General features: G+C 43.2%; 1 protein-coding gene and 1 long non-coding RNA gene across 2 annotated transcripts in view; both read left to right on the forward strand.

Annotated features, from left to right (window-relative positions):
• Positions 1-22,979, forward strand: part of LOC137084910 (uncharacterized) — a 100,548-nt gene that overhangs the window by 68,279 nt on the left and 9,290 nt on the right. The window lies entirely within an intron of this gene.
• Positions 1-22,979, forward strand: part of LOC137084908 (NACHT, LRR and PYD domains-containing protein 12-like) — a 96,067-nt gene that overhangs the window by 68,019 nt on the left and 5,069 nt on the right. Inside the window, exons 8-9 of the mRNA XM_067451464.1 lie at positions 15,294-15,467; positions 16,400-16,573. Coding sequence (XP_067307565.1) covers positions 15,294-15,467; positions 16,400-16,573 — 348 coding nt within the window. The remainder of the gene's footprint in view (positions 1-15,293; positions 15,468-16,399; positions 16,574-22,979) is intronic.

Below are 22,979 nucleotides of genomic sequence, written 5' to 3' on the forward strand. Positions count from 1 at the left end.
CACACACACACACACACACACACACACACACATGGATTTGGATCAGACACTTAACTGGTTATTTTTATGATGCCTTTATGACATTTTTTGGATCTTTTAAGTTTGAGAGGAATGGACTTAAAATGGAGGGTCAGAAATCTCTCTGCTTTCATAAAAATATCTTTACTTGTGTTTGGAAGTTAAATAAAATGAGTGTGAGGACATGACCGAATTGACATGTTTATATGACATATACCTTATAAATACAGTAAAGCTGAGCCTTGGATAAAACAGCTATATTCCATATCATATCAATTTTATATATATATATATATATATATATATATATATATATATATATATATATATATTTATATATTTATTTTTATTGCAAAATTAACAAACAAAAAATTCGATACATACAAGAAATATAAACCATCTTTCAAATCAAAAAGTATGTAAAAATTTCAATTCTATTGTCCAATAAACCTAAGAAAAAAGGAAGCAGAGAGAAGAGAAAGAAAAGAAGGAAGAGGGCAAAAATAAAGAAAGAAATATTAAGAAAGAATATTAAACATGGCACAAATTATTGATGTTCGCATTGCTTTCCTATTAACAGAAGTTGAAATTGTATTTAAATACATCTTCAATTCTTCTTTAAAGAAATTAAAATGGGGTTTACTTTTTATAAATTTACATTTATGGATGTGAAACTTTCCAATAAATAAAAGAAGGTTTATACAAAAACTGGCATCAATTAGATTACTGTCTTTGACATAAAAGCCAAAAAGAATATGTCTAAATGATAAAGAAAAGTTGTAAGAAATCTTTTGGACAATCAGAGCATCAATATTATTCCAGAAAGAACGAGTAAAAGGACATTCCCAAAACAAGTGGTCAACAGTTTCAGAAGAGGCTTCACAAAAAGAGCAGGAAGTATCTGTAATGACTCAGAACTCAACATCGGATCCATGAGCAGGCTTTAATGAATGAACTCTTGGTCGTACAGGCAGGGGTCGGTAACAGCAGATACAACAATGTAGAACAGGCTGAAGAGTGGTCGGTAAACAAGCAAACAGGTCGGGATAACAGGCAAAGAATCACAGTCCAGTGGGCAGGCAAAAGGGTCAGTAGACAGGCAGCAAAGGTTCGTAGACGATAAACAAAGCACAACAGCAACAGGGAATCAGACAGGAAAATAACGCTCAGAAATGATGGCCGTGGCAGAATCAAGACTTCGCGTTTGCCTAGAGAACACAGTCTGTTAAATACATGGTCCTGATAAGCTGCAGCTGGGCGGTGATCAAAGTCCAAGGACGGGGTTTATGGGAAATGTAGTGCAAGTCAGTGTAGATGGGTAAATGGGTGCGTGTATGTTAGTATTCGGGAGATGGGGCCCTCTGCTGGCCAGCAGAGGGAATCACGGGGTTCGTCTCCGTGACAGAGCCCCTCCCCTGTGAGCGACTCCTGGCGCAAGGAGGTAAACGACGTCAGGGTCTTCCTCGTGGTCGGGGGGCCGGTCTTTCAGGGTGAGTTCGATGGAACTCTTCAATGAGGTTGGGGTCTAGAATGTCCTCTGAGTTGACCCAGGATTGTTCCTCTGGACTGTACCCCTCCCAGTCGACCAGATACTGGAGGATACGTCCCCGACGTCTGGAGTCGAGCAGCTCTCGTACCTGGTAAGCCTCCTCGCCCTCTACTGTGATGGGTTGAGGGGCCTGTTCACGGGACCTCCCCTCTCCCTCCTCTCTGGGACCAGCAGCGGGCTTGAGCAGGGACACATGAAAAGTGGGAGAAATGCGATAAGTATTGGGTAAAGCCAAACGGAATGAAACAGGTGTGATTTGTCGGACAATTTGAAATGGACCCACGTACCTTGGACTTAATTTCTTGCAGGGGAGTCTGAGGCGAAGGTCTCGGGTGGATAGCCATACCCACTGACCGGGCTGATACTCCGGGCCAGAGCGACGCCTGCGATTCGCCTGTTCCCTCTGTCGTCGTACAGCCTGTTGTAGATGAACATGGGCCTGATTCCATGTCTCCTCACTCCTATTCATCCAGTCGTTAACTGCCGGTACGTCAGTCGGTTCTCCTGACCACGGAAACAGGGATGGTTGGAAGGGGTTAGCCCAGTCGATAGCTTAATTAGGGAATTTTGAGCATATTCAGCCCACAGAAGGTAACAGGCCCAGTCATCCTGGCTCTGGTTGCAATATGACCGAAGGAAACGGTTGAGCTCCTGATTAAGCCTCTCCACTTGTCCATTGGCCTGTGGGTGATAGCCGGAGGTAAGGCTGATGTTAATATTGAGGGCTTGACAGAAAGCTGACCATAGTCGGGAAGTGAATTGGGGACCCCGGTCTGAGACGATGTCCTCAGGTAATCCATATAAACGGAAAACCCAGTTACACAGGTGTTCGGCTGTCTGCATGGCAGTAGGATGCTTAGGTAGAGGAATCAGATGGCAGGCTTTGGAGAACCGGTCAATAATGGTGAGTATGACGGTGTTATTCTGTGATGCTGGGAGATCTGTGATGAAATCAATGGCAATGTGGAACCAGGGGCGTTGAGGAATTGGTAGTGGTTGCAAGAGTCCAGCTGGAAGCTGCTTAGATGTTTTGTGCATGTTACAGATCTGACATTTCTGAACGTAGGAGGTAGCATCTCTTGATAATGTCTCCCACCAGAAGCGGTTCAGTAATAAATGGATCGTGGCGGTGATACCCGGATGGCCTGTAGAAGGATGACAATGAACTTGACTCATTACTTGATCTCTTAGATCGACAGGAACGAAGACCTTATCAGACGGACATGCAACTGGAATCTCATTCTGGGTGTTGTGCTGCTGAATAAGTGACATGAGATCCCACTGAATGGGAGCTACCACAATTTGAAATGGGAGGATGGTTTCTGGTGCGGTGAGTGTAGGTTCCTCCTCAAACTGACGGGACAGGGCGTCGGCCTTGGTGTTCTTCGACCCGGGCCGGTAGGTAACTGAGAAGTCGAATCGTGTGGAGAACAATGACCATCTGGCTTGGCGTGGATTCAGGCGTTTGGCGGTGCGGAGATACTCGAGATTCTTGTGGTCTGTGAGTACAGTGAAAGGATGATTGGAGCCCTCAAGCCAGTGTCTCCATTCCTCTAACGCCGCTTTCATGGCGAGAAGCTCACGGTCACCCACGTCATAGTTACGTTCGGCAGGATTGAGCTTGCGGGAGTAGAATGCACATGGATGTAACTTCAGCGAAGGACCCTGGTGTTGGGACAGTATGGCTCCTATTCCAGTATTGGAGGCGTCTACTTCAACCGTGAATGGTTGTGAAGGATCCGGATGCCGAAGGATGGGAGCCGTGACAAACCGGTGCTTGAGGTTAAGGAATGCCTGACGAGCGAGATCGGACCAGTTAAGGTGATGAGCTCCCTTCTTGATCATGGAGGTCAAGGGGGCCACGACAGTGCTGAAGTTGCGAATGAACCTCCTATAGAAGTTTGCAAATCCTAGGAAACGCTGCAGTTCCTTTAATGTCCTGGGTTCGGGCCATTTAAGAACAGCAGTCACCTTCCCCTCATCCATGGCGACCCCGTCAGGGCTGATCACATACCCCAGGAATGTAGTGGAGGTGGTGTGAAACTCGCACTTCTCGGCCTTGGTGTAGAGCTGATGATCAATCAGGCGTTGGAGAACAGCCCTGACCTGTTGCACATGATCCTCAAGGGTGTTAGAATAGATAAGAATATCGTCTATGGATACGATCACTGACCTGTTGAGCATGTCTCTGAACACGTCGTTAATGAATGACTGGAACACTGAAGGACTATTGACCAGTCCGAACGGCATGACCCGATATTCGTAGTGACCGGTGGTTGTGGAGAAAGCCGTCTTCCATTCGTCCCCTTCCCTGACACGAATCAGGTTGTAGACACACCTCAAGTCCAGCTTGGTGTAGTATTTGGCTGTGCGTAGCTGTTCTAGGGCAGAAGGGACGAGTGGCAGTGGATACCGGAACTTTACTGTGATCTCATTGAGGCGCCGATAGTCGATGCATGGCCGTAATCCTCCATCTTTCTTGCGCACGAAAAAGAAGCCAGAGGAGGCCGGTGAAGTAGAGGGGCGGATGAATCCCTTCTCAAGTTCCTCCGTGATGTACTCCTTCATGGCTTCGGATTCAGGTTGTGACAAGGGAAAGATGCGACCTCTAGGGGGTGTGTGACCTGGAATGAGATCAATGGCGCAGTCATAATTACGGTGAGGTGGTAAAGTGTTGGCTTGTTGCTTACTGAATGCCTCGGCCAGGTCGGCATATTCATTAGGCAGGTTGGGTATGGTGGAAACGGTGGTACTGATGGAAACGGCGCAGACATGCATGGGTGTGACTTTAGACAGACAGGTGTGTTGACAATGGTTACTCCATTTGAGAATTTGACCCTCTCTCCAGGAAATCTGAGGATCATGCAGACGTAACCATGGTATCCCTAGAATGACCGGAGTGTGAGACACAGGCAGAATGTAGAATTGGATGCTTTCTTTATGAAGGAGGCCAGCAAACATTGATAGTTCTGTAGATAGATGGGTTATCAGACCCGAGCCCAGGGGCCGCCCATCTATCGTCTCAACTGAGAGAGAAGTGGAACAAGGGATTAATTTAACACGATGGGTCTTAGCAAAATCCTCTGATATAAAATTACCCGCTGCACCTGAGTCCAGCAGAGCATCAGTAAAGACACGATTACCATTAATCCATAATATGACAGGAATCGTTACACATTGAATAGTGCTAATAGACGTCAAAGAGGCACTCACCGGTCGTTGGGACTCAGAGGAAGGGCGTGCAGGACATGAGTTACGCTGGTGACCTGGTAATCCACAATACAAACATAGACGATTAGAGAGACGGCGGTCTCTCTCCTCCACGGACAGGCGGTAGGCGTTGACTTGCATGGGTTCGGTGAATTCGTGTGCAGGAACAGACATAGGTGGCATGACGCGCCGTGAACTTGAGTGTCGAGCCCGTTGGAGGTTGTCGATATTAATGGCCAATTCAATAAGGCTGTTGAGGTCCCTGCCCTCGTCTCGACATGCCAGTTCCGTCTGTAGCTCGTGATTTAACCCTCTGCGGAACAGAACCTTTAAAGTATCGCTCACCCAGGTGGTCTGCGCTGCCAGGGTCCGAAAGCTCAAAGCGTACTCGGCTGCAGTCCGTCTCCCCTGTGCTATCTCGAGGAGGCGATCACCCGCTCCTTTCCCCTCCATGGGGTGATCAAAAACTTCCCGAAATTGCCTCAGAAAATCTTGAAACGAGGAAAATGCTGTCCCATCGGGACGCCATATAGCAGTAATCCACTCCAAAGCTTTACCAGTCAATAGTGAACAAACGAAGGCGATCTTACCAGTGTCGTTGGTGTAAAGGGTTGGTTGTTGATCAACGAAGAGCAAGCATTGCAACAGAAAGCCCTTACATCTGGTAGAATCGCCGTCAAACTTCTCAGGCAGCGCCAGACGAGGGTTAATATGAGACGGCGTTTCCATCGTGCAGGGAATGGAGGCTGCCGCCGGAGTGGGTGTAGCAGCTGCCGTAGCTGCTGTGTCATGGAGACTGCGAACTGCCTTAAAAAGCTCCTCAGTGACCGTCGTTAACCGATTCAGCTGGTGCTGGTTTGCTGCAATCTGACTGGCTTGGGCCGCCATGTTAGTACACAGATGTTCATAGGCCGCTGGATCCTGTGGTGGCGAAGTCTTCTGTAATGACTCAGAACTCAAAATCGGATCCATGAGCAGGCTTTAATGAATGAACTCTTGGTCGTACAGGCAGGGGTCGGTAACAGCAGATACAACAATGTAGAACAGGCTGAAGAGTGGTCGGTAAACAAGCAAACAGGTCGGGATAACAGGCAAAGAATCACAGTCCAGTGGGCAGGCAAAAGGGTCAGTAGACAGGCAGCAAAGGTTCGTAGACGATAAACAAAGCACAACAGCAACGGGGAATCAGACAGGAAAATAACGCTCAGAAATGATGGCCGTGGCAGAATCAAGACTTCGCGTCTGCCTAGAGAACACAGTCTGTTAAATACATGGTCCTGATAAGCTGCAGCTGGGCGGTGATCAAAGTCCAAGGACGGGGTTTATGGGAAATGTAGTGCAAGTCAGTGTAGATGGGTGAATGGGTGCGTGTATGTTAGTATTCGGGAGATAGGGCCCTCTACTGGCCAGCAGAGGGAATCACGGTGTTCGTCTCTGTGACAGTATCAATATCACTTCTGAATTTCTTTAAGAATTACCTAACTGGATAGAATCTTTGAATAATTTTAAAGGATATTTCTTTAACTTTATTTGTTAAAAAGAATTTCTGAGGAAGTGACCAAACATATGACCATTTAATGTCATCAAAAAGGAATGGAAGTGACAAGGTCCAGTAATAACGATCTTATTTTGTGGTTGGATTTCTGCACTGAAAAACAAATAGAACCAACCACAGTGTATTCAGGGCTAGGGGGACAAACAGAAGTCACTGTAGCACTATTATTTTTTCTAAATAGCATTGAAATTTCTAAAGAGATCGCCTTGAAAACTATATTAAATTCTTTACTAGATACTGGGAATTGGTATCACTATCAATTTCCATCACTATCAAATAGCTGGTTTACTAACATCACTCCATTATTGAACCAGTTTTCAAGAAATAAAGACTTCCTCTTATGTAGAATATTACAGTTGTTCCAAATTAAAAAATTGTGTGGCGAGAAGTTATGCTTGTAAATAAGTCTCCAAGCCATAAGCATCTGCTGATGATAGTTAGAAAGTTTAATAGGAAGTTTACTACTGAATAGTTGCACATTAAAAGGAAATGTATACCTCCTAATTGAGAAAAGACATATCTTGGGATTATATTCCAGATAGAAGATTGATTGTGAAGGAAACGTTTAAGCCAATTCATTTTAAAGGTATTGTTAAGAGAGTCGAAATCAATGAAATTTAAGCCACCTTTATTATAAGAATTCAAAATAATGGATTTTCTAACATAATGGGTCTTATTTTTCCAAAGAAATTTGAGCAACATTACATCAATCAACTTGCAAGTAGATTTATTCACAAATAAAGACTGAGCAGTATAAGATAAGTGGGAAATCCCTTCTGCTTTAGTGAGCAGAGTTCTGCCTTTCAAAGATAGATCTCTTAACCAAATGTTAATTTTTTTCTGAGTTTTTTCTATAAGTGAACTAAAATTAATTTGACATCTCAGTTTAGTATCTTTTATTATTTTTATACCTAAATAAGTGACACTTTCTTTGATGGGAATGTTTAAGATGGAAGTTGCAGCACATTTTTTATTGGGAGTAATTCGTATTTATTGATATTAAGCAAAAGGCCAGACACATTAGAAAAAGTTTTTAGCAGTTGGGATCTGAGAGGCATCTCTTAGAAACAACGCTGTATCATCTGCCAGTTGGCTAATAAGCAATTCTGTACCAGCAATAGAAATTCCCTTCACAGGGCTTTCTTTAATATGTACATTTAAAAATTGTGTAGCTATTAGAAAAAGATATGGGGAGATGAGGCAACCTTGCCTTACGCCACGGTTTAAAGAAAATCTAGGAGAAGTGCCATTATTTAGACGGATAGAGCTATTACCATTACAGTAAAGCATTTTAATACATTTGCAGAAAAAATTACCTAAACCCAATCTTTGCAGGGCTTGTAACATAAACTGGTGTTCTTAACAATCAAATGCTTTATAATAGTCAAGAAAGAGGATAAAGCTATCTGTAGAAATAAGATCTGAATAATCCAACAAGTCAAAAATCAAGCGAATATTATTAGAAATATGTCTCTGATTGATAAAACCTGATTGGCACTCATCTATTATATTATTAAGAATAAGTTTTAGTCTTTTTGCCAAAACCAAAGCAATGATTTTATAATCAGTATTCAATAAAGAAATCGGGCGCCAATTTTCTATTAGGAGGGGATCTTTATTGGGCTTGGGAATTAGCGTTATAAGCCCCTGACATAAAGAGGGAGGAAGCATTGTTTTCTCAATACTCTCTAAAAACATTTTATGTAAAAAGGGTGTTAATTTTTGACTAAATGTTTTATAAAGCTCTGCAGAAAGCCCATCAGTACCGGGGGATTTGTTACATTTAAGATTATTTATAGAATCAATAATTTCTGAAGGACTGATGTGTGCATCACAAAGACTACAATCTTTATTATTAATTAGTTTTATGTGAGATAAGGAATCAAAAAATTCTGTGGTGGACTGCTGACAAAATTTAGAAGAATACAAATCATTATAAAATTTAGCATAAAAGTCTGCAATTATCTTAAAATCATCAGTTACATTTCCATTAATACGTAGTTGCTGAATAGAATTTTTAACTCGCTGCCTTTCTAACCTAAAGAAATAGGCTATCTCTAGCCAATTCCGCCGAGATCTGATAAAGGCGCCTTCAGCCTTCCGTTTATATATATCCTCTAAATTTTGTTTTTGATCAACAAGCTCAATTTTTTCTGAGTCTTTAAGATCATCTACATTTTTACATGATAAAGCCGAAATTCTAGACATAATCTGATTTTCATTACTTTTTCTTAATTTAGCTAACGAACTACTGTATTTCCGACAATACTTCCCAATTTCATATTTAAGAAGTTCCCAATTATTGCAAAACATATTCTCCTTATTAGCTTTATACCAATAAAAGGAAATTAAATAATCAATCTTAGTGAGAACTTTGTTGTGTTTAAGAATTTAGGTGTTAAGTTTCCAATATGAGGATCTTTTACTTTGTGAGGGAGAGGATACAAATGCAATAGAGATAGAGATGGCTTTATAGTCAGAAAATAGTGAGGGAAGTATATCAGTCTTTATATTTGATAACTCTGCTGAGGTCAACCAAAAATCAAGTCGGGATTGTCTAGATAGGGAATTGTTGCTCCATGTGAATACTTTTTGCAAGGGATAGTGTAGCAAAGTTCATAAAGAAGGAAGGAAGAGGACACGGGGGTCGGTTGGACTGTTGACGCTATCTCTTTATTATAAAGCTCAAAACACATCAGCACCCTCAAAGGTGTGCTTTTCTCTCAACACAACGATCACTTCCAGGTCGGCACTTCCGGCTTCCGGTAAACTCAGTCTCTGTGGTTCGCGTCAACAGTCCGGCTCTCTCTCTCCCTGTCCTCTGGTTCCGCTGGCGTTTTATCCCCTCTCCGTGCTCATTACTGGAACAAGAGACAGGTGTTATTAATCTGCGTCCAACCCTCTCACTTACCGCTCGTCCCGCAGCTCTTTTAATTTAAACGGCTGAAGAGCTAGATACCAACGGGTGATCCGCGCGTTGGTATCCTTCATGCGGTGGAGCCATTGGAGAGGAGCGTGGTCCGAACAGAGGGTGAACTCCCGCCCCAGGAGGTAGTAGCGGAGGGTGAGAATGGCCCACCTGATGGCCAGACACTCCTTCTCTATGGTGCTGTACTTAGCTTCCCTCTTGGCGAGCTTACGGCTAATGTACAGCACCGGCCGCTCTCCCCCCTCCACCTCCTGGGCCAGGACTGCGCCCAGCCCCCTGTCCGACGCGTCAGTCTGCAACAAGAAAGGGAGAGAAAAGTCAGGGGAGTGTAAAAGCGGCCCGCCACATAGAGCAGCCTTAACTCGGGTAAAAGCCTGTTGACACGGCTTCGTCCACTGGACCCTATCTGGTAGCCCCTTTCTAGTAAGATCAGTCAAAGGGCTGGTGAGGTCCGAATAATTTGGTATAAACCGTCTGTAATATCCCGCCAGCCCCAAGAACTGTCTTACCTCCTTTTTGGTCTTGGGCCTCGGACAGGTTGCAATTGCAGCAGTCTTATCAATTTGGGGACGCACCTGTCCATGACCCAAGTGGAAGCCCAGATACCTTACTTCCACCCGCCCAATCGCACACTTCTTTGGGTTGGCCGTGAGCCCCGCTCCCCTCAGCGACCTCAGGACCGCCCTCACAAACTGCATATGCCGCTGCCAATCGTGACTATAAATCACGATGTCATCCAAATACGCAGCAGCATATGCGGCATGGGGACGCAAAATCCTATCCATGAGTCGCTGGAAGGTCGCGGGCGCCCCGAACAAGCCGAAAGGAAGCGTGACAAATTGGTGTAATCCAAACGGCGTGGTGAAAGCTGTCTTTTCTTTGGACAATGGAGACAAGGGGATCTGCCAATAGCCCTTTGTTAAGTCCAGTGTCGAATAAAATCGAGCCGTGCCCAGCCGATCAAGCAACTCGTCAACCCGCGGCATTGGATACGCGTCGAATTTCGACACTGCGTTCACCTTGCGGTAGTCCACACAGAACCTGACCGAGCCGTCGGTTTTGGGGACCAAAACTATCGGGCTCGCCCAGTCACTGTTGGACTCCTCGATTACTCCCATGTCGAGCATTGCCCCTAATTCTTCCTGAACTACCTTTTTCTTGTGTTCAGGCAAACGATACGGCCGGCTGCGAATGACCACGCCCGGCTCGGTCTCGATATGGTGCTGAATCAAGTCGGTACGTCCCGGTAGGGGCGAGAACACGTCAGCGAACTCCGCCTGCAATTTTGATAAATCAGTGAGTTGGAACGGTGAGAGGTGATCTCCACCAGGGGCCAGCGCGACCGATTGTGCTTTAATGCTCGCCTCTGGCCCGAAATCATCCTCTCCCGGATCACCGTTGCCAACAACACTGATTCCACCTCATTCCATTTCTTGAGCAGGTTGAGGTGGTATATTTGACGTGCCCCGTTCCTATCGGATCGTATCACTTCATAATCGAGCTCTCCTACCTGTCGTGCGACCTCAAACGGCCCCTGCCACTTTGACATTCATTTCGAGCTCGACGTAGGGAGCAGAACGAGCACTTTCTCTCCCGGTGTGAATTTGCGTAGCTTCGTACCCCTGTTATATGAACGGCTTTGGCGGTCCTGGGCTTGCAACAAATTCTCCCTGGATAGCCGCCCCAGTGTGTGGAGTTTTGTTCGCAAGTCCAGCACATACTGAATTTCGTTCTTGGCCAAAGAAGGTCCCTCCTCCCAAGTTTCTCGCAGGACGTCCAGCACCCCCCGGGGCTGTCGTCCGTAGAGAAGCTCAAAGGGGGAAAACCCCGTGGAGGCTTGTGGAACCTCCCGCACGGCAAATAAGAGGGGTTCTAACCACCGATCCCAATTTTTGGCGTCTTCCTGTACGAACTTTCGGATCATGGATTTAAGAGTGCGATTAAATCGTTCGACCAAGCCGTCTGTTTGTGGGTGATAGACGCTTGTTCGAATGGATTTAATGCCCAATAATCCGTAGAGTTCGCTTAACGTGCGTGACATAAATGCCGTGCCTTGATCAGTGAGGATTTCCTTCGGAATCCCCACTCGGGAGATTAACCGAAACAGTGCGTCCGCAACACTCTTCGCGGAGATGTTGCGGAGAGCCACTGCTTCCGGATATCGTGTTGCGTAGTCCACGATGACTAACGCAAAACGATGCCCGCGTGCGGATCGCTCTAATGGCCCGATGAGGTCCATCGCAATTCTCTCGAAGGGGACCTGCATTAATGGAAGGGGGCGCAATGGCGCTTTTGGGGCGGCCAGTGGATTCACCAACTGACATTCCGGACAAGACGCGCACCACCTGCGCACATTGTCATGAATGCCTGGCCAAAAAAAAACGGGTCATGAGGCGATTCAGCGTGGCCGCCTGTCCCAGGTGGCCTGCCATTGGATTAGAGTGAGCCGCCTGGAAAAGCATTTCCCGGCGGCTCTTTGGTACTAACAACTGGGTTGTATCTACCTTTGTTTGAGTGTCTTGGGTCACTCGATACAACCGATCCTTTATTATGGCAAAATAAGGATACGAGACAGGCAAGGCAGGTTGGAGAGACTGGCTGTCAATCGATCGGACCTGTTGAAAGGCATTTTTGAGGGTCTCATCTTGTGACTGCTCCAGAGGAAAGTCATCGCGGTCCGAGAGAATCAGTCTCTCGATCCCGCTCGGTTCCTCTGAAGCTGTCCCCAAGGGTCCCGTCTCAGTCTCCCCAAGCTGCACTCGCGCCGCCCCCCTCCTTGCCTTTTTCTCCCAAGTGGCTGTATCGTGACCGGGACAACCGGATATTCCACCACATCCCCATGCACCTTAACCATGCGGCTTGTATCCAATGCCCCAGGCTGCATCAGGCTTTGATGGATCGAGGTTTGGTTACATCCTGAATCCACCAAGGCCTGATATGTACCCCCCTTGATACTCACAGGAATTTGGTACTCTCCTGCTTGATCGGGGGTGGTCCGCTGGACGTTCGGGATCCGGATCATTGTTCCGATGTCCATCATCGGACACCGGTCCACAAAATGATCCGGATCACCGCACCGCCAGCAGGCCAGCCCAGGCCTACCCCGCCCGCTGTCCTCTTGCTGGCCTTGGACTATCGCCGCGAAGCGGCGCTCCTGGTCCGCCCGAAGGTCCAGCATCGCCTGATGTTGGTCTTGGTGGAGGACCGCGAGGGAGTTGATAATGTCCGCAAATGGCGTGGCGGAGGGCGTTTGCATGGCGGCGGCACGGTCCTACTTCCTTCCCGGGTTTCGGCACCAGTGTAGCAAAGTTCGTAAAGAAGGAAGGAAGAGGACACGGGGGTCGGTTGGACTGTTGACGCTATCTCTTTATTATAAAGCTCAAAACACATCAGCACCCTCAAAGGTGTGCTTTTCTCTCAACACAAGGATCACTTCCAGGTCGGCACTTCCGGCTTCCGGTAAACTCAGTCTCTGTGGTTCGCGTCAACAGTCCGGCTCTCTCTCTCCCTGTCCTCTGGTTCTGCTGGCGTTTTTTCCCCTTTCCGCGCTCATTACTGGAACAAGAGACAGGTGTTATTAATCTGCGTCCAACCCACTCACTTACCGCTCGTCCCGCGGCTCTCTCTCCCGCTGCAGACCTCGCTGAACCACGCCCCCCTTGTCACAGATGGGTTTCTCGCCACACATCTACAACAGAAAATTTTTGCATAAAGGATAATAAATACTCAGAATTAGTGTTCCAAGGTACAATTCAAAACAACATTAAAATCGCCACCGAATATTAAGAAAGAATTTGGAAATTTAGATAACATATGACATATACGTGTTTCTAATTTATTAAAAAATACCTTATTATCTTTTGGTGAATTATACCCATATACATTAGCAGTAATAAAAAGTCATATTTGCTACTGAAAAGCAAGTATAATGTAGTGACCATTGATGTCACAATCAGTAGCCAGGATCTTTCCACCAAAATTATTTTTTAAAATACAAACTCCTGCAGAATGTTCATTTCCATGAGACATCCACATTTCTAACCTCCATTGTGATCTCCATAAATTGACATCTTGTAAAGTTGAATGAGATTCTTGTATGAAACAAAGATCTGTGTTGAGAATGTTTCGTAGCCCTCTACAATTCAAAGAAATAACAGAAGGACAGAATAAAGAGATGAAAAAATAGAAAAAAAGAACAGAACAATAGAAGAAAGAATTAGTTCTAAGAACAAGTATAAGGACGAATTCACCGAGATATAGAATCTAACGGGTCAGAACAAGTTAGGGATGAGGTCAACAATCCCTTCATTAATCTATCTAGAGAACAAACATAGGATTGAGGAACAACAGCTATAATTCCCCCTTTAAACATGTAGAATAATTTGTATTATTTAATTTTTTTTCTACCTTCTCCCTTGCCTCCCTACTTAAATCGAAGAAAGTTTGAAATAATCAAATTTCTTGTGAAAAATTTCAAAAAAAAAAAAAAAAAAAAAAAGTCCAGGGAAGATGTTAAAAAATAAATTTAAAAAAATTTCAGGGGAAGAAAATAAATATAATAAGAGCAACATCAGAAGTGGGAAATGGTATTTTGATTAAGTTCCAGACTTTAATCACATAGCAGATCCAAAGTCAAGTCAAGGTAGCATTTAGTCAGTGCGGAATTCAGATCTGTTAACTTTTAAGCGGGAGGGAATATTTCCGTACCATCTACAAATGCTCGTCCGCCGACAAAAAAAGCCCTTTTGTTTTATTTTCGGGCTTTTTCAACTATGGGCCAAAGCGTCATCCTCCTCGCTCTGTCGGCCCGTGACAGGTCTTCCGTGATTTTCAGTCTGTTCTCAATCAGAAACGCAGCATCCTTGGCGGCACGCCAGACAGCATCTCGGTAAAAACGCGAGGTGAATTGGAAGATGATTCCACGGGCTTTATTATTTGAATTTAAACGGCCAAGTCGGTGTGCCACATCAACTACTTCAGGGAATTTATCTTTAAATTGTGGTAGAAGACATTGGCACACGGTGATAAACTCCTGACGGACGTTTTCTCTTTCTTTCTCTGGAATTCCGTGGATTCTCAGGTTCCATCTGCGTGTGTAGGCTTCTAAATGAGCAAGGCGATTTTCTCGCTCAGCAGCATTAAATTCTTCTTTCTTTGAGCGCGAGTCAATAGAATCAACTCTTTTCTTCAAACTTTTAACTTCACTACAGACAAACTCAATGGTTTCAATCATTCCAGAGATTCGTAATCAACTTTTCCAAACCGTCTGATCTGTTCTTCACCAGCAGTGAGAGCTCGGAGAGTTGCGTTGAATTTACGTTATCAGTTCTCCAAAGTTTAACGGCCGGGGAACTGCATGGGGTCTCGGGAAGCGGTGGAATCACCTCCTCGGCCAGCATAATCTCAGAATCTTCACTTTGTTCACAATAATCATGCAAAATGTCCTTCAATACCCCGGTTGAAGGAGTGCTGCTATGTTGTTCGAGAGCATGTTTATCGTTACCTGTGCTAGCATATCTAGCAGGTGTCTCCGATACAGTTTTACCTGACTTCTTCGCACCTTTTCTCTTTTCAGATCTTCCCATTATTGTAGTTCCAAAAAATCAGCACATTAATAAACGGAAATTCTGGGGGAAAAAAAACACTCTAAAGATTCGTTGTAATTACTATAAAACAGTTTGGGATAGCTGAGCTCACAAACACACGTGTGATCAGGGCGCCATCTTGTACGCCACCCCTTCGAGCTTTCAGCCGAACCCTTTCACCCCTAAAATTGCTCTCCCGCAATTTTATATTGAAGACAGCAAATTATGATAAACAATGACTATTGTGATTATTGTGTTTATAGTTCATATCACACCCCATATGCACTCCTGTAACTTTCACCAGCAAAAAAAAAAGATAAAATACAACGTGCACTAATGAGCATTTATATACATTTCATGTTGACAGCATTGTTATTTATTTATTTAGTTTAAGTGGTCATGTTTAGCTTTGGAGATAGACTTAATGCGTGTCATTGTTCTCTGCAGTTTGAGGAGTTGTTGTGTCACAGATGAAGGTTGTGCTGCTCTGGCTTCAGCTCTGAGATCAAACCCCTCACACCTGAGAAAACTGGATATGTCTAAGAATAATCTAGGAGACTCAGGAATGAAGCTGCTCTCTGCTGTACTGGGGAATCCTCACTGTAAACTGGAGATACTGTGGTAAGATTATGCATAACTCTGACATGAAACTGAGTCTCTGTGTATGACGAACAGGGCGGGCGAGAGCCGTGAAAGAATGGCTTGAGGCTGTGGCGTGATTGTAAATGAGCATCACCTGCGTATCACTGTGAATTTTATAGTATAATTTTTTCTTAAACTAACAGAATGGAATAGGGAAATCAAACTATTGTTACATTTAGAGCAGTCACTAATGGTTATTTTAGTAATAAAGTATTCTGTCAATTATTTAGACAATCGACTAATTAGATTTTTTATGGTCATAAAAATAGACCCAAGCAAACAATGGCCTTTATATACAATTGGAAATTTGTTTGATAATATTTATGTAATCAAATTCATGTTTAAGTTGGCTTAAACTCGCGCTAGACCCAAGTTATGGACAGCCTCACGATCGGTCACATTCTCAGTTTATTCGAGTTAACCCTCTGCACCCGAAGAACGTGCACTCACGTTTTGCAGTATTTTTCCTCATGACAGTGTATAACATCTTAAAATACGCCGTTGTTTTTGGCCTCACAGGCCAAATGAATGATATGTCTTTACAAAGCAGAAAGTTTGTACTTTTTTATGAACACTCAAAATAAAAACAAAATGTTGTGCTTTTCGCTAAATAAAGAAAACAAACTGGATATGCCTTTCCCCCTTTGTCGCCCTGTTAAGTCCTTTCTGAACTGTGTGTGAAAATATACTTAGAACTCAGAGAAAACTTGCCATACAGATACGACAGATATATCTTTGTAAAGCTTGGAATGTCTGGTTTAAATTAAGTTGTGTATGTATATATATATATATATATATACATTTTTATACATATTTCATATTGACAGCATTTAATTTATTTATTTTGTTTAAGTGGTCATGTTTAGCTTTGGAAATTTTGGAGACTTAATGTGTGTCATTGTTCTCTACAGGTTGAGGGATTGTGGTGTCACAGATGAAGGTTGTGCTGCTCTGACTTCAGCTCTGAGATCAAACCCCTCACAACTGAGAGAACTGTATCTATGTAGGAATAATCTAGGAGATTCAGGAGTGAAGCTGCTCTCTTCTGGACTGGAGAATCCTCACTGTGACCTGGAGATACTGTGGTAAGATTATACATTATTCTGACATGAAACTGAGTCTCTGTGTGTGACGAGCAGGGCGGGCGAGAGCCATGAGAGAACAGTGTGAGGCCGGTGGAGTGATTGCAAATGAGCATTACCTGTGCATTACACTGTGAATTTGATAATTTTGTTTATTCATAAAGTAACCAAATGGAATAGGGGAATCAAACTATTGTTACATTTAGAGCTATCACTAACGATTATTTTGGTAATTGAGTATTCAGTCGATCATTGTGACGATTAATCAACTAAAACCGGCTGCACACTGTGCGATTTTGGCCACGATTTGGCCGTCTGAGACAAATTTAGCAAATCCTAAAAGATTCCTCAGATCCTAGGCTAAAATCTGTCGTCTTTGGTCGTTAGTTTGACATGTTCACCGGCAGCCGATTAATGAGCGCTGAGATCAAATTTTACCTCAGACGAAATTCTGGCAGTGTCAGAAGTTTTGGCACACAATCCTGCAGTGTGACTTCTCCTACGACGACAGTCAAATATCTCGTTTTTTCAAGACAAACTATGACCAAAACGAGAGCTAGAGCTTTCTCTGTAGCCAGCATTTCAGTCCCGCGTGTAATGCAGCTCACCGTCACCGAATGCATCATTGATTGATGATATAAAACTCCGGACGAGTTTTCTTGTACGTGTCCGTTTTTAGCTCGCCTTCACTATCATGCAGTCTGACATTAATGCCAACTGTGATCTTACAGTGTGACATGGCTTACAGTGGCGATCATGTTCGTACAGTCTGACAAGGGACATTCGCAAAGGATTTTGAAAAATCGCACAGTGTGCAGGACCCATAATCTGATTTTTGGGGTAACAAAAGTTTGAGATCAACCGATATATATCGGTTTCCCAATATGTTCCTGATATTTAAGCATTTTCCCATTATTGGGGATCGCTTTTGTAATATTGGATTCACAAATAAATGCCGCCATCTTGTGGAAGTTTGTAAAATTGTGTGCAAGCGTACCATTAAAGCACTGCATCTGAGAGGGAATGAGTCAATAACGATTTAAAGGTAAAATAACTTAATTAATAAACTTTATTTAAAGGGGTCATACAATGGTACATGCACTTTACAAGTTGATTGTATGGAAATGTGTGTTGACATTGCCTGTACACAACCATCCTATAATGATAAAAAATCAATGTAGTGTTTTTTTAAAATCTCCTTATGTTTTCCCTTGTCTCAAATCAAGTCGTTCAATCTGTGGGACATCCCACATGCCCTGCCACGACTGTTGGAAGCATTTCAACTCAGACCCGCCCTGAGCGTGATTGTGGCGTTCTGTTCTTGGGTGTAATAACAAACACAGCAGTCATTTTGATGTTCCTAAATCCGAACCGCTGAAGACGCAGTGGCTGAGTTTTGTTTTCGAAGGGAATATTACCCCAATCAACGTCAATGCTTTCATGTTTGCCCGGTACAAATAATTTCTCACCAGACTGCTTTATAAACAAGGGTCAGCATAAAGCAGGTTTTGCTAAGAAGCTGTTCCTGAATAAAGGATTCAGATCTGTACCAGCTATTCATGTTCCTGCTGACCCTAACCCTAACCCCTGCTGCCCCTCCAGAAGAAGTGAGTGTAATTTGAAATGGTTGCACGTTTCACAATGAATGCGGCTAAAGTTTACAGGGTAAGTTAAATTATGCTTGCTTTCTATGTATGACGTTCTCAATATAATTCATAATCCCATCTTTAATGGGATCTTTAATTCAAGTATATTAAAAACTTTTTATTTACACACTAAATCATATTAACTTGTACAAAATGGCATTTGATGCCCCCTTTAACATAACAACCAGTAATGCACAAATGAGATATGCACAAATAAGGTAAGCCATGTATGTTATGTAGTTTTAACTTGGTGCTAAAAATAGAGACAAACTCACACTCAGAGTCCCGTAATTCATCATGTCCCTATAAAGACGTAACTTTACATGAATGACATCAAAATGCCATGAATGAGTGCATGTGGGGAATAAACGTGCTCAATGTATTTCGCCCTCTCTGTTGTCTGTGCTCATCTCGTGAAGTTGCATTCAGCCGTTCAACTCCAGCATGGTCACCGTATGTAACTTTTAACAAGATCCACTCATTTAAAACTCATTAAAGTATATTAACGTTTTCTATATAACATTTATATAATATACATATAAATAATTACAGCTCTGTGGAATTTAATTATTATGCAAATCTCTAGAATGGCAAAAACATGAATAATTCTGATATCATGCCAAATGAGACTCGGTAACTACGCTGATGTATTTGCTGCTTTGTTTATTTTTCTGATAATGTTTGCGTATCCCACCGCCATTCTCTTCACTCTTTAGTATAATAAACAACACATAAACCTTTTAAAACTGTAGTTTAATATTTCTGCTTATTTTTATGGGAAGTTGATAGACTCACCTGTCATTTATTTATGTTCTCTATTTGAAAACATTAGACTTTGTAAATATGTTTTACCTGTTGTTAATATGCTGTTATAGATAAAAAGATGCAGCAGCAGCAATGTTAAAAAGACACTTAAGTGACAGTGAGTGCATTTTTTTCAGTTGCACTCTTTCAGACTCTATTCATTGATTTAAAATTGTGTTTAGTTTTCTATACAAGAAGTGAAACTGCAAATATTACAGTTTTTAAAAAGTGTTAAATAAAACAATTTGTTCAGTTCAGTGCTTTTGCTATAATTTGATCAGTATTATTTATCATCTTTCCATATTATAAACAGGAGGAACTTGTGTAAGATTATTAGACAGAACTGACCGTTCAATAAACCATGGGAATGTGTACAATGATTTATAACACTTTTGAAAAGTGGGGACATGGGTAATGTCCTCCTATTTCACCCTCTCCTGTAATACCTGTGTCATACCCATGTCATACACATTTCTGTCCTGATATTTCACAAAAACAAGCACACACACACACAAACATTGGGTTGCCATGTTTCATGGGACTTTCCACATAAATAATGTTTTTATACTTTATATTTGTTGAATTTTGTGGAACTAAGATGCTCAAAAAAATAAAGATGATGATGATACTGCACAAACTGCATATTCTCTCCTCTATTCCTAACTGATGTATTTTAATGTTACGTCCCTCAGCTCTGGTGTTTGTTGCTACACGTGTTTGAGTGAGTTCATGCAGTGTGTGTCTCTTGATTGCAGATGAGCCACACCTGAGCGGAGCCTGTAGTAGCGCTATAAAAGATTTCCTGGAGCATTTCAGGGGGCGCACACAGATCCTTGAGAGTCTGCACAACCGTGCTCACCTGCTGGCTTTGGTTGCCGTTCAGCCGTCCACCCAGTATAAAACGTTCCGTACTGATTGTTGTTTTTTTTTGTTTGGTTTTTTGTTAAACTACCTTTAAGGACCATTTTGTTAAATAAAATACCCCTACATTATTTTTGACACGAGCTGGTTTGTGTGCGTCTCTCCTTCATGTTAAGGGTGGTGTCCGACCGCCCGTAACATATTGGAGGCTCGTCCGGGATATAGTTGATATAATCGGACTTTAGTGTTAAATTGCGGAACTTCTGAAAGCTGCAACATTTTGGGTGAGTATTCTGGTGGGCAATTATGTTTGTCTGTTCATTTGTTTAGTCGAGGTTTATTTTATTTTTGGTAGATATCTCAGGAGGGGGCACTCGGATGTCTCGAGCTGAGTAAGCCACTGAAGATACGAAGGTATTTAGGATTTTTTTTTGGTTTTGTGTGTAGGTAGTAAGAGTAGTGGGACAACATTTTGCCTATCAGAATACCTTTTGTTTAGTTGTATAGCCTGTGATATACTGTGGCATATTGCCTAATTTAGTGAGCGCCCGTCTTCGGATTATACGACGGTATTGAATACAATTTGTGGGTGGACATTAAAGTTTGTGGTCGTTTGTAGCCTATATTGTGCTTTTTGTTTGACCACTTTAGATATTCGCTACCTTGTACTGTAGCTTTGTAGCAGTTAAACTGCTTTGGTAAGTGTTCTCTTATTTTATATATATATATCTATATATAATTTTTTTTTTTTTTCTCCTTGACTTTGGTGCGCTCTTAAGCGTCCTTTTGCGGGGTTTTTTGATACTTTAATTCAGTGCGCGTTTTAACCATCGTTTCGTGTTAAAATGGCAACGGAGGAAGCTTTTATTAAAGAACCCTCTAATGAGTTACTTTTTAAATTGTCGAAAGAGCAGTTGCTGAATTTGGCAGTAACGTATAAAGTTGAGCTCACTTCTGCTGAAAAGCGCACCAAAGACTCAATTAAAGCCGTCTTACAAACTGCTTTGGTTAGTCAGGGCATTTTGCCTATTGAGAAACAATCTCCCGTGTCTACAGAGGCATTAGAGCTGCAGATTCGATTGAGAGAGTTAAATATCAAAGAGAAGCAAATTGAGTTAGAGCGGGAGCGTATGCAAGCACATGCCCGTGAGACTGAACTTGAAAACCGACTGGCTTTAAGGAAGTTAGAAATCGAGGCCCAGAGGGAAGGCGTTGTTCCTTCTGACCCTAATTCCTTTGACGTCACTCGCCACATTCGACTTGTGCCACCTTTTGTGGAAAGAGAGGTGGAAAAATATTTTCCACACTTTGAGCGTGTCGCAACCAATTTAAATTGGCCAAAAACTGCATGGGCATTCCTCCTGCAATGCGTTTTAGTGGGAAGAGCGCAGGAGGTTTACTCGTCGCTAACAGTAGAGCAGAGCGGTGACTACGATGTAGTGAAAGCGTCAGTTCTGAGATGCTATCAGCTGATCCCTGAAGCATATCGACAGAAGTTTAGGAACTTAAAGAAAACTGAGCGGCAAACTTTTGTTGAATTCGGTCGAGATAAAGCTGCTCTATTTGATCGCTGGTGTTCATCACAGCAGGTTGATAGTCAGGAGAAATTGCGTGAGCTAATTCTCTTAGAGGAATTTAAGAACTGTCTTCCGACCGCTGTGGCAACCTATTTAGCTGAGCAGAGGGCCGAATCTATTTCTGAAGCTGCTATACTTGCGGACGAATATGTTTTAACGCATAACATTGCCAAAGAACGTTTTCGCTTAAGAGTTAATCCCTCCACGACCTCTGATGTAGACGTGAAAAAGAATGCAGTAAAACAAGAAGACAGACACTGTTTTTATTGTAGAAAACCTGGGCATGTTGTGGCAGACTGCTTAATATTGAAGAAAAAACAGTCCTCGAAACCAATGGGTCTTGTTAGTTCTTCGACGAAAATGTCGCCTGTCCTTCATGCAGAGATAAAGTCAGAGAAAACCGAGTCCATGTACGAGCCCTTTCTGACGAATGGGACCGTATCTGTGCTTGGTGAAGATGCCGTGGCTGTGCGCATCTTGCGAGATACGGGCGCTGCGCAGTCTTTCCTCCTCCGTGGCTTGTTGCCCTTGTCTGAAAAGACTGCAACCGGTAGCAGTGTCCTTGTTCGAGGAATCGAGATGGGTTTTCTCGATGTTCCCTTACATAAGGTACATCTGGAGTCAGACTTAGTGTCTGGTAATGTAGTTGTTGGCGTTCAAGACTCTTTACCAATCCCTGGTGTGACGTTTCTCCTTGGTAATGACCTAGCCGGTGGAAATGTGTGGAGCCGTGGCGACGTTCCACCTGAGGTTGTTTCTGTGCCGCTCACCCAAGAGTGCCCTGATGAGTGCGCACAAAAATTCCCTGAGGTATTTCCTACTAGTGTTGTCACTAGGTCGCAGACTCAGAGGTTGAGGGATGCAGTACCTCCCAATAACATGGACCTGAGCGACAGTTTCATTGCTCATCCTACAGAATGTGAGAGGCTCTTTGAACCTCCTTTCACTCAATGCCACAGTAGTCCTAGGCCTGTAGTGAATGAGGAAAAAGAAAAACACTTAGATATCTCATTGTCATTAGAGAAACTTATTGCTGCTCAACAAAAAGACCCCACTCTTGTTTCATGTTTTAATGCAGTTCAATCTGTTTCAGACCGTGCAAGCGAGAGTCCGACCTACTTCATCAGAGATGGCCTACTTATGCGAAGGTGGAGACCTCAGAGAAGTAATGAGTGGAATGACATTGACCAAATTGTTTTGCCGTCTGAAAGCAGACGAGTCATTTTGAGTGTTGCACATGATGGCGTTTCTGGTCATTTAGGTGTGACTAAAACATTCAACCGTATTCTCCGTCACTTTTTCTGGCCTGGGCTGAAGCGTGATGTGCGCTGGTTTTGTAAAACGTGCCATGTCTGCCAGGTTAGTGGGAAACCAAACCAGACAATTCCATCTGCACCTTTGTACCCCATACCTGCCATGGGTGAGCCTTTTGAAAAGGTAATCATTGACTGCGTTGGTCCTCTTCCACGGTCCAAAAGTGGCTATCAGTATTTGTTAACCATTATGTGTACTGCTACTCGC

This window comes from Pseudorasbora parva, chromosome 8 (assembly GCF_024679245.1).
Source record: "Pseudorasbora parva isolate DD20220531a chromosome 8, ASM2467924v1, whole genome shotgun sequence".
Lineage (NCBI taxonomy): Eukaryota > Metazoa > Chordata > Actinopteri > Cypriniformes > Gobionidae > Pseudorasbora > Pseudorasbora parva.